We start from the raw sequence: 13046 nt of genomic DNA on the forward strand, positions 1-13046 counted from the left end.
TCTGTTGCTTTCCTCTATTTCTTTGCATTGCTCGTTTAAGAAGGCCTTCTTGTCTCTCCTTGCTATTCTTTGGAAATCTGCATTCAATTTCCTGTATCTTTCACTATCTCCCTCACATTTTGCTTGCCTTCTCTCCCCCGCTATTTGTAAGGCCTCGTTGGACAGCCACTTTGCTTTCTTGCATTTCTTTTTCATTGGGATGGTTTTAGTTGCTGCCTCCTGTATAATGTTGCGAGCCTCCACCCATAGTTCTTCAGGCACTCTGTCCAGCAAATCTAAATCCTTAAACCTGTTCCTCACTTTCACTGTGTATTCATAAGGGATTTGGTTTAGATTGTATCTTACCTGTCCAGTGGTTTTTCCTACTTTCTTCAGTTTAAGCTTGAATTTTGCTATAAGAAGCTGATGATCTGAGCCACAGTCAGCTCCAGGTCTTGTTTTTGCTGACTGTATAGAGCTTCTCCATCTTTGGCTGCAGAGAATATAATCAATCTGATTTCGATGTTGCCCATCTGGGGATGTCCATGTGTAGAGCCGTCTCTTGTGTTGTTGGAAAAGCGTGTTTGTGATGACCAGCTTGTTCTCTTGACAGAACTCTATTAGCCTTTGCCCTGCTTCGTTTTGATCTCCAAGGCCAAACTTGCCAGTTGTTCCTTTTATCTCTTGATTCCCTACTTTAGCATTCCAATCCCCTATAATGAGCAGAACATCCTTCTTTGGTGTCACTTCTATAAGGTCTTGTAAGTCTTCATAGAATTGGTCAATTTCAGTTTCTTCAGCACCAGTAGTTGGTGCATAAACTTGGATTACTGTGATGTTAAAAGGTCTGCCTTGGATTCGTATCGAGATCATTCTATCATTTTTGAGACTGCATCCCAGTACAGCTTTCGCCACTCTTTTGTTGACTATGAGGGCCACTCCATTTCTTTTACGGGTTTCTTGCCCACAGTAGTAGATATGATAGTCATCCGAACTGAATTCGCCCATTCCCGTCCATTTTAGCTCACTGATGCCCAGGATGTCAATATTTATTCTTGCCATCTCATTTTTGACCACATCCAACTTACCCAGGTTCATGGTTCTTACATTCCAGGTTCCTATGCAATATTTTTCTTTACAGCATTGGACTTTCCTTTCGCTTCCATGCATATCCACAACTGAGCGTCCTTTCGGCTTTGGCCCAGCCGCTTCATCAGCTCTGGATCTACTTGTACTTGTCCTCTGCTCTTCCCCAGTAGCATGTTGGACACCTTCCGACCTGAGGGGCTCATCTTCCAGCGTCATAACTTTTATATGTCTGTTGTCTTTGTCCATGGAGTTTTCTTGGCAGGGATACTGGAGTGGCTTGCCGGTTCCTACTCCAGGTGGATCACGTTTGGTCAAAACTCTCCACTATGACCTGTTCATCTTGGGTGCCCTGCTCGGCATAGTTCATAGCTTCTCTGAGTTCTTCAAGCCCCTTTGCCACGGCAAGGCAGTGATCCATGAGTATAGTTTGTGGCAATTCTCAGGCCTTTTTTTTTTTTTTAACCTGTAGCTTCTACTGGCTAACTTGTTTCCAGTTATATATTTGCATTATTTGCAGATTAAAGCCACTGCTGGCTCTAATTTGCAGATAATGGCGTTAGAACAGCTGAAATCTATGAATGGCCTGACTGATGGAAATATTCAGGCTTGAAATTGTGAGCCCATAGAATTGTGCCAAGTTTCACTGTCCATCCCCACATTGTTCCAATGAAGGTTTTTATTTACGTTTGTTGTAAACTGAGCAGTAGCGATTTGCTTCCTGACCCCGACTGTGGGCTATTTTCATTTGTGTCAGGTGGGGACAGGCATTCTTTGTCATGACATTGTGACCTCTGCTCTGTCAGCTTCAACTGTCCTTTTGTTTGCGGCAGGAGTGAACAACCCATCAGCATTTTTTAAGCACAGGCTTTTCTGTTGTATCCTATCGAGAACGCTGGAAGTCCAGTCATGAAGTAATTTAAGGAAACATTTATTAATTAGCACATGCATATTTGATGGCTAGGCTGCTAAAGCATTTATTGTTACCCGTTTTGTACTCGAATAAGTAAACTGTAAATATTGCTTGAAAAGGTTTACTGAGTTACAGAATGCTACTCATATTTTAAATACCTTCAGGTCTGTACTTCAAGCACTTTACCTGCAGGTGGCTTGTGTTACTTGTATCAGAGGTTGTTGACCATACTACTAATGAGAGTTCGATCCTTTTTGAAACCATAGAGTATTCATCATAGAACTACTGGAAAAATACAATGTAAAAATAAACTGATCCTAATCTCTGTGGAGTTCAGTTGTGCACTGAGATCCCATATGAGTACTGTTAACTTCAGTGTGGGGGCCAAAAGATAAGAGAATGTTTCCTCTGCATGGTTAGATCTCTTTTTATCATTTGTAATTACGTACACACAACAGTTTAGTTTTACCAGGACAAGCTTCAACAAGGCTACATTCTGCCTCTCCTGTGGCCCAATGGCAATGAAAAGTTTCAAAGTGGCTCCATTTTTTATTAGCCGCAGACCAAAAACTCACTAATTTTCACTGTTGTTAGCAAAAATGAGCCATTTTCATAAACTATGATGTGAACTTGGCTTGCTTCCACTAATTACAGTTTGTCTTGGGTTTATACATCACAGCAACCTGCACTTTGTCTAAAATGGAAGCAGATACTTCTGACCTCCTCACAGACATGAGGGGCTCAAGAACAGGATTTTGACTCTGAATACAAGTTGCAAAGTTTCTTGCTAAAAAAAAGTAAGATGATAGTAGGAAGTAGGATAGTAGAAAGCACTGTAAAATCTTGTTCAATTGTAGTGCCTGCTTGCTTAGGCTAAGCAGTCCTAAGCTTTGTTTTATTGCTCCTGACTACAGACTCTCTCTTTTAAACTTTTTTACAGGTGAAGGAATTGTAGAAGAAGAGGCGTGTTTAGGTTGCAACCATGCCATTTCCTTTTGGCAAATCACACAAGTCTCCTGCAGACATAGTGAAGAATCTGAAGGAGAGTATGGCAGTGCTAGAAAAGCAAGATATTTCTGACAAGAAAGTAGAAAAGGTATGTTTTTGCATTTGCTTCTTTGGGGATCTGTTTTAATACAAATATGTGCTCTTCATGCAGGAGAATAATGTACTGGCTATGTATTAGTTTTGTAGAGAGCTTGTGTCTCCTCTCCCTTTTCTAAAGTAATACTTCCATGAACCCATTACTGTTCCTCTTTGTTGATGCTGGCACCCAAATGCTTCAAATCTTTGTAAGCAGCCTATGTGGACATGGACAACTCCCCAGTGCTGATGCTGTTTCCAACCTACACTAATTTATTTTCTGTCACTACTACCATCATGCCTGAGCCTTGCCTGCATTCTCACCTGATTCTTTCCTATCTCAGACCCACTACTCAGTAATCAGTCGCTTGAGATTGCCCACCAGTATGAGATGTAAGTCTATTAACAACTTTGATGGATGTAGTCATCTTCTCAAGCCACCAGACTATAGGACATCTCAGCATAAATGTTCTTGAAATTCCTTAGTGCAAGTGTTAGTCTGAAGTTTCTCCCTTATGTTGAATGCAGTACTTGAAAAACTTAGAAGTCATTAGTCTGTGCAACAGTTAAAGGAATGGCTGAAACATGGATCTTCACAACCCGGTTTGTAAATATGTATATTCAGTTGCTGAAAAATACCCATAGTCTCACTGATGCAGAGGAGAAACTAGTTATAGCATAGTTAAGGGATGTAAGATTTCTCTCCAAAACATTTTCAGTTAACTTCAAATATAAGTAGTGTCTTTTCCACCCCCACTGCAAAAATAATAAATAATAATAAATTCATTGTGTCTCCCTTGGAGAGATGGACAAATAGTTTTGAAACAGGTGCTTAAGCCAGAAATACTCCCATGCCGGATGACTGAATCAGAGGAAACATTACTTTGAAATTAGCTGAAGACCAACTTGGGGACACCAGCTAGGAACATGGGAGGACCAAAAGTTTCTTTGGTAATAAGCATAAAGAGCCACATTTAACATCTCTCAAAGTCAAAGGAGTCAAGATCTGGACAGCTTGGAGCCCAGTTACACCAGGGGAGAGGAAGTAGTATATATTCAGGCAACTGTAGAGAACTGGGGTGCCAATGGTGGATGCATGCAGGAACTTAAATAACTGTTCTGGAAGGAGTGGCACAGAAAATGTAGCAGCTATGGAAGTACGGTATATCAAATGAAGCACTGTTTTTTTGTTGAGGAGGGGATATGGGGGGATGGCAGAAATAATGATGATGATGATGATGATGTTTTAATATACTTAAAAGGGAACATAATTTCATGAAGACAGAAATTAATTTTGGGGGGGAAAGGCACATTTGTAAAAGCTGGAAAAACCAAAATGGCATTAAATGGAAAAGGAGGTCTCAGTTATACTAAAGGTTGTTATAATTGAAATGCAAGCTAAGCTGCCTCCAGGGTCACTTTTGAAAACCCAAGTTTATTGCTTAATTTGCATCTATTTTTCTATGGCAGGCATGTTTCAAACAAGTTTTGACCAAGTTCCACAGGTGTTGAAATGATCACCCACTGATCACCTGACAGGACCCTTGAGGAATCTATGATTTGAAAAATATGGTGAAGTTGGGGCCTTTTTTTGGCCCTTTGTTTCACCCCTTTACTTATTTTGTCATTTCATCTTTAAAACAATTTCTTGTGTGCTTTTGTGTGAGAGAGTACACATGGATATGACACATGCACACCCATTTGTACAATGGACTTATGCTTGCACCAATGGAACTCACCTCCCTCAAAAAATCTGCTCCTAAGGGTTTAGGGCTCCCAGCATACGTTTCTTATATTCCTGTAAATTAGCCTTCTCCAACCAGATGTTAGACTTCCAACTCCATTAGTCCCAGCTGGCATACTAGTGGTAAGGGTGTTGGGAATTGTAGTCCAAAACATCTGGAGGGCACCATGTTGGGGAAGGCTGATAGTAAATCAAAGCAAACTTTAAATAATTTGTGGTCAATCGTTGAGGATGGGTTGGAAAAGCTATTTTTAAAATGCAGAATTAAAAAGGCACATCAGAGACCAGCCTTTTAGCAATCACAGCCCAATCTGCAGTCCTGTCACATAATTATGGGCTGAACTGTTAGTTTTATTGTAATTTGTTTGCTTTAGAAGGCTTTTAAATGTGGCCCAGTTGGTTAAATAGCTGTTTTCTGGGATGTTGTAGGAAAATATTTACACAGCAATGTTCACGCACAGGTTAGTTTTCTCTCAGTCAACCAGTACAGTTTATAAGCCTAAAATTCCACTTTTCTACACCTTGTTGTGGTGGTCTATACTTCCAAATCTACAGGGAAATGTGGCTCTGGTTTGCACAACAGAATGTGTGGAACTTTGTTGCCCACATAGCACTGCAGGTTGTGCCTGCAAAAAGAAATTGTAACTCTCTACAAAATAATATACCTCTTATAAGTAGTATTGGGGGTTGGGGATGCACAGACTGCAATAAATTAAAAGACTGGTGTTAATATAGCCATGCAAGTATAAACATGAATGGCATTTCCCTTTATAATGTGCCTATTCCCTAGTGCTCTTAACTTCTTGAAGTTTACCCTATGAAGCCGTTGGATGAAAGTTACTACCCTAGCGGCGGCTAATTGTTTTATCTCTTGGGTGGTTGGAGCAAATTAAATTATCTTGAAGCTGATGTCACTTGCTTCTGGAACCAGAACTAAAATCACTGTGGGAATTAGGCATTCAGATTCAGGCAAGGGTTTAGTCCATTGGTTGTTTATGCTCTTCACAATAGGATAACTATTGTTCCACCTGGAATTTTAATTAGTAATGGTGGGAAGAGTGTTGTGCCATTCCTTTCTGGCTGCAAGGAGCTTGATCTTTCTAGCTGCTGCCTTGGGAATCCAAAAGACGATATGGACTTATTTGTCTGGGTGGCAGAAGCTGCTGTGGAAAAGAATTGAGCTAACTACACAGTTCCTTCTATTTCTAACGAAGCTATAACTCTTCTCACTACAATTTTTCCTCTCTTCTCAATTGGCAAAATATGATCTAATCTTCAGTGTATCTAAAGTACTACTCTTAGAAATAAGCTATGCTATTGAGAAGATGGATACCATGTTTAAAGTTTTGAAGCAGATGTAAATCATACATTTTATGGAGGATCATGTTAAGGAAACAATCCTGTTAAACCAATCTTCATGATTGTGTCGTGTTTTATAAATGGTACCGTCTACCACACTACCTGCCTCTTAGTCTTCCTTTCATTTCTTTTATAAAGAAGTAGTAGATAGGTAGCCGTGTTGGTCTGCCATAGTCAAAATAAAAAAATTCCTTCCAGTAGCACCTTAAAGACCAACTAAGTTAGTTCTTGGTATGAGCTTTCGTGTGCATGCACACTTCTTCAGATACACACATGTATCTGAAGAAGTGTGCATGCACACGAAAGCTCATACCAAGAACTAACTTAGTTGGTCTTTAAGGTGCTACTGGAAGGAATTTTTTTATAAAGAAGGGCATTCTGTTTCACATTTTAGATACGCCTTAATATGTGAAATGTGATACACAAATGCACTTAAAGATTTCATGCACAATCTTCTGATCATCTTCTGAGGCCCTTCTTCGTGTGCTTCCTCCATGAGAGGTCTGGAGGCTGGCAACACAAGAACAGGACTTTTTTCAGTGGCTCTCCACTTGTGGAATGCTCTCCCCAGGGAGGTTCACCTGGCGCCTTCATTATACATTATACATACTTCATTATACATAGGTGCAAGGCAAAAACGTTTCTCTTTAACCAGACCTTTGGTTTATTGTCATCCAGTGCCCTTTTAAAATGCGTGGGGTTTTTTTTGGGGGGGGTGTTATTCGGTGGTTTCTGTTTTTATTTTGATTATATATTTTGTGTTTTTATATTGTGATTTTATCCTGTGAACCACCCCGAGACGTGCAGGTGTAGTGCAGTATATTATTATTATTATTATTATTATTATTATTATTATTATTATTATTATTAGCATTTTCCATAAGAATTATTTATTAACTTAGGTGTCACAAGAAAAATGTCACTGGAAAGTAACATGTGGTAGAGATTGTGGCTTCAAATTTTTAAAAGTTCTCTCTTTCCTATATGGTTGATACACACAGCTTCCAGTTTTTTACTCAAGGGGTACAATAATTACTCAAAATAACAAATGAGCAGCTGTTTCTGGTGTTACCCCATTCTTCTTCTCACCAGAGTCCACAGTAGCATATTGTTGCCTCCCCACTGACCTCAGTGAATGTGTATTGTAGATGTTTGTAGCACTGAAACTCACACCAATTGCTCAGTTTAGGATTCTCTATATATGTGCATATCTTCTGTGCAGTGTGCAAGCCTGCACATTGATGTGCACATATGCAACGGAACTACTTCAGATTTGCAGTGATCTCAAAACTACTTCCAGTAGCACCTTAAAGACCAACTAAGTTAGTTCTTGGTATGAGCTTTTGTGTGTATGCACACTTCTTCAGATACACTGAAACAGAAGTTGCCAGATCCTTCTATATAGTGAGAAGGTGGGGAGGGGTGTTACTCAGAAGGGTGGTGGGAATGGGAGATAGGCAGATAGCTGAGAGAGCCTCTTGACGACTCTTTAACGACTGTAATAGGTCTTACAAGTCGTTAAGAGTCGTCAAGAGGCTCTCTCAGCTATCTGCCTATCTCCCATTCCCACCACCCTTCTGAGTAACACCCCTCCCCACCTTCTCACTATATAGAAGGATCTGGCAACTTCTGTATCAGTGTATCTGAAGAAGTGTGCATGCACACGAAAGCTCATACCAAGAACTAACTTAGTTGGTCTTTAAGGTGCTACTGGAAGGAATTTTTTTATTTTGACTATGGCAGACCAACACGGCTACCTATCTACTACTCAAAACTACTATTTACCTGGCAAGAGGTTGAACAACCCTTCTGTAGGCTAAGCATTTTTGATTGAATAGAGACCAAATGCTCTCCACCCTGCAGTGCTCACAAAGTTCCCGTTTATAACCCCTGTGCATTAAACAGCCCTGGTCCCAATTGGGGCTGGAAAGCAAGAATGTGCAGCCTGTAGAACTGATTGCTATTTGTAACAGAGTAGGCAAGAGGGATTTGACGGTTTCTTAAATACCTGTTTTTCCTGCTTAATATAGCACTGCTTATGGTCTTTAACAGCTGTTTTTCATGTTATGCCAAAGAACCTGTTGAAACAATAGGAAATGCCAGGTCATTAATCCTACATCCTCTTAACCAATTTGATGCTGACAGCATATGTAAGTGTGCACTAAATCTTTTCAAATGTGAGTTGCAATTTCCTACTCATTGGCAGCCTCCCTGCTGTATCAGAAATCCTTTTGACCAGATCAACTCCTGTTTTGAGTTTCTGGAAAGGCTGATGATCTCATGGCTTAAAAATACTGTGGGTATTTGAATTTTGGGACAGTTCAGTATTGAACTCTTCCTATTTTTGAGCTCAGAATGACATTTCTTCCACAACTTCCCCCTTCCAAAGCAAACAAGCCTTGTTTTTTGTTTTTGTGTGTGTTGTTTTTTAGAAGAGAGAGTGATTAATCAGCATGAAGGAAATGATTCTCCTAAATATCCTCAGGAATATCACTTCCTCCTAGGGAGCATGGAATGAATAGTTTTCTCTACCTAGAACTATTATTCTAGAAAAAGAGGTGCCAGAACTCACCATGAACACCTCCCTTTTTCTCTTATGATGGCAATGTCATCCACCTGAGAGGTGCCAGAACTGAGTTCTGGCAAGTACTAGCTGAAAAAAAGTCCTGCTTCCTGATTGAGTTCTAGGAACAGAGAACACCTCAAATTCCATGTTTCTTGATGAAATGATGCCATTACAAATAGTGAGAGGTTGGAAAGCCCTTTCTCTCACTTGCGAGCTGTCCCTACTGGCACATCTCTGCTCTCCTCAAACAGATGGCCTTGGAAGGGGGCATGTTTCACCTATTCATTTAGGGTGGCATTTTCTTGTGATATTGATTGCAGGTAAATTTGGCAATGGTGGTTTATTGGGTGAGGTTGGAAAAACAATCAACATCCTTAGGTTTTAGATGTCTCCCCTGCATGGTGTGGATTTTACTTCCAATAATGTAGGAGTGAGGAAATAATATTAGGGGTTTTTTTGTTCTTCAGCATGTCACTTTGTGTTAGGCTATCTCTGGACAATTTTGTGTATGTTGATCTATTTCCAGCTTCTTGGTTTACCTCAGCTTTATTTTTAAACTGCCACTGTGCTGGTTTGTGGCATATATAATTGCTCTTGGTGCAGTAAATATTTACTTAGTCATAGAACAGACCTTGCTAGCATTCTGACTCCCCCCCCCCCTTCTCTCTCTAACCTTTATTCAGTGTGTAACATCCTTGACTTTCAGCTAAAGTATGGCATTCTTGGTCCTTTTGTGGAATATGTTCAGGTGACAGCTAGCTTCCCCCACCCCAACTAAATCGTCCCAATTCCCCCCCATTGTAGAGTGTCATGGGATTACCAGTTATTCTGTAGCTTAGTCACTCTCCCCTGGTTGTGGGAATGTGGCACACTGAACTCTCATCACCACCCCAGGATTTTGTGATCTGGCTGAACTACACCAGTGAAATTGTGTATTTAAAAAATGTATTGCATTTAGCCATCTGAAGCTCTCTGTGTTTTCAGCACATAACAAACACCACTTAACCAATTAGGAATAATTTTATTCTTTCAGTGTATAACCAGGAGGTAGGTATGCATAGGTGGACAGAAGTTGGGGCTGTAATTTTATCAGTGAAATATGTGTTGATGTTCATTGTTCATTTTGATATCTGTTGCATGTTTTGGTGCTCAAGCACATACTAATGAGTAGCTTGGTTTTGGCTTTTGAAACAATTACAGCTTTTATGTTTTTCCTTGCTCAGGCTACTGAAGAAGTTTCCAAAAATTTAGTTGCCATGAAAGAAATCTTGTATGGCACAAATGAAAAGGAGCCTCAGACAGAAGCTGTTGCTCAGCTTGCTCAGGAGCTATACAACAGTGGTCTTCTTAGCACCCTAGTAGCTGACCTACAACTCATTGATTTTGAGGTAAGAAAATGTTACACAGTCTCATTGCAGCTTTAGTTTCAAATTCATGTTGCTTTAGAAAACCATGTTCCCCCAAGAGATCTTCCTAATCTGTAGTTTGGAAAGTGATGGAGAATATATGCTCACACATAAAATTTCTGGATTTAATAATTATTAAGGAACATTTAATACTTAGACAGTTGTTTGACTGTAACATCAAAAGAACTATATTGTCATAGCACATTTTATACCCAACCTATTACTGCAGTTTGACTCCTAGTCCTGGAAAGGTAAAGCACACAGGATCCCTCATGTTCAAAGGGAAGTAAAACCGCTCAAGGCATCCAGGGTCATGATCCTGGGGCCACAGTTTTGTGGATCCACTCCTAATTTTTGCTGCTGCCCTAGATCAGGGATGGGAAAATATGCTATGTGATTGGTAGAATTTAGAAGAACATCAGAAGAGCCTTACTTATCTAGTTCAGGATACTGTTTTCACAGTGTCCAGCCAGATGTCTATGCAAAGCCTGAAATTCATGATTCTAAATGAGACAAACTTTGCAGAGGGAGGGGGACACCCAGCTCATCACATACCTGCAGACTTTTGCGGAGACGTAATATTGAGCCTGGTGATCTGGGGAGAGTGAAATTTCAGCAGTAATTTCTGTGAAAGGAGAAGCTGTGTGTGCATTGTAATGTTTCACTTGAGCAAAATGGCTCCTTTTTTAATGGCATTGCAACAGAAGCCCTGCAGGTGGTGTATCTGCATGTGTGCATTTGGAACCTTTGTGGCTGCAAAGGATTGCTAGATTTTGGTGAACTTGCTCAAGGCACGTTAGCTATGCTTATTGGTACTGAGGTGACAACTCTTTTGTCATTTTGATTATCATGAATGTAAATTGGATAAAGGCTTTTGGTATTCCAAGAATTTTCCTTTTAATTCTCTGTGAAACAGAGTTGTTTGTCCTTTCAATGGATCCTGGTATGATGAATTTACTTTGGAATGTCAACTCTCTCTGGTCTCTTCTGCTTATTGTCATACCTGACACTGTTATGAATGATATTTTCCCTTTGGAGGTGCATTCCAGAATAGATTAATCAGGAAGTCCACAAAGCCACTGTGATGTCTTATAAAACTAGATCCTTGTGATCTGTTAAGGGAAATTTTAAAGTCGAAATTACATTGTATAAAGTTCTAGAAAACACTCAAATGCTAAAAAAACCTTATTTCTCTTTAAACAAATGACTTTCTTAAACTACATTCATTCTGTTAACCAGTTATTTCTGTACTGTCTCCTTTGAGGTTGCCTTTTCCATATATGCTTACTGAGAAACCCAGGTATAGCATAGCAAGAGTTTTTGTTTGTTTGTTGTTTTATTTTAATTTTTGTAAGTTCCCCGTGAGTCCAGGTTCTGAGGAAAAGGTGGGATATAAATTGTTTTTGTTTATTAAATTTATATTCCAAAGGGCAGTTTACAATACAAAAACACAAAATTCACAACATAAAAGCACAACAACAACATCAACAACATTTTAAGGCCATAGATTGTTTAATCATCCCAAGGCATGGTCAAAGAGGAATGATTTTGCCTGGCATGTCTGCCTGGGGAGAGAGTGTGTTCACAAACGGGGACTTACTGCAGAAAAGGCCTATTCTTGTTTTCCTACTCCCCAGACATCTCATGGAAGAGGCACACAAATAAGAGCCTCAGATGATGATCACAGGGTCAGGGTCTGTTCATATGGGGAGATGTTGTCTTGAAGTATTGCAGTCCTGAGCCGTTTAAGGCTTTATAGGTCAAAACCATCACTTAGAATTGGACCTTGAAACCAACTGGAGGCTAATGCTGTCAGGCCAGAATTGGCATTACATGCTCAGACCATCTTGCTGCACCCTCTGAAGTTTCTGAACTGTTCACAGGCAGCGCCACGTATAACACATTGCAGTCATTTAACCTAGAGGTTAGCAGAGCATAGACAATAGAAGTTAGGTTATCCCTGTCCAGATAGGTGTGCAGCTGGGCCACCAGCCAAACTGTTGGAAAGCACTTTGCACCACCAAGGTGGTCTAAACCTCCTGTGATACGAATGGATCCAGAAGTACCCCTAAGCTGCATACTTGGTCCTTCAGAGGCAGTGTAACCGCATCAAGAGCAAACCACCTCCCATCCATCCACTAACAGTGCCTCAATCTTACCTACAATAAACTTCAGCTTGTTGGCTCTCATCCAGTCCACTAATAATAAACATAATTACTTTCCAGAGGTATTGTTTGCTTATGGAAGGGATATTAGGTGTTCTAGGTTTGAGGTGTGCATTTACTCTTCTTCAATAGATGTCCAGTGGTTTGTGGGCAGACAGATCTTCCGGGTGTTGTGTATGGACCACAAAATACCTTTCATATCTATTAAAACAAATGCCCCCAAGGAGTTACTTCAACTACTGGAGTGATTTTTTTTTCTTGGTTTCTTCTGAAAACTGTTTTGTTAAATGCCTTCTTCTGCTTGGGTCAGTACTAGTAGCTTTTAGTCTTCACCTCTGCCCATAAAGGACGTGTGTTTATCATCATAGTGACAAAGTTACATCATTGGAAGTGGTAAATAGTTTAAACAATGATGTAATTGTGTATTATTGTGAACCATCACCAAGTTCATTATGCGGCTAACAAGGAAATACTGTTACTAATGGCAAGTCCGGAAAGAATAATGAGACCCTAGGCAAAATTGGCTGAGCTGGTGAATGACGCTTGACTGTTGTGATACGTAGGGTTTGGGTGAGGCCGCTTCCAGAAACACTGTCCTACTCATTGCCGGAACAAAGAGCTCTGGTGCTGCTTTGGGCCAGCTTACAATGGAATTGGAATTTAGAAAATCATTTGTCTTTTAAATACTTAGCATTTATATTCAGCAGCTCAACATCCAACTATTCGTGCAGGTGGGTGGGTAGAA

The 13046-nt window shown here is 40.1% G+C and overlaps 1 protein-coding gene across 3 annotated transcripts in view; it reads left to right on the top strand.

The window, feature by feature from the left end:
* The window catches only part of CAB39 (calcium binding protein 39), a 53976-nt gene that overhangs the window by 30399 nt on the left and 10531 nt on the right, over positions 1–13046 (top strand). For all 3 annotated transcript variants that reach the window (XM_081192717.1, XM_081192719.1, XM_081192718.1), the window contains exons 2-3: positions 2919–3074; positions 9954–10118. In XM_081192717.1, coding sequence (XP_081048843.1) covers positions 2961–3074; positions 9954–10118 — 279 coding nt within the window. In that variant the 5' untranslated portion in view covers positions 2919–2960. The remainder of the gene's footprint in view (positions 1–2918; positions 3075–9953; positions 10119–13046) is intronic.

This window comes from Podarcis bocagei, assembly GCF_964188305.1.
Source record: "Podarcis bocagei genome assembly, chromosome: 4".
Classification (NCBI taxonomy): domain Eukaryota; kingdom Metazoa; phylum Chordata; class Lepidosauria; order Squamata; family Lacertidae; genus Podarcis; species Podarcis bocagei.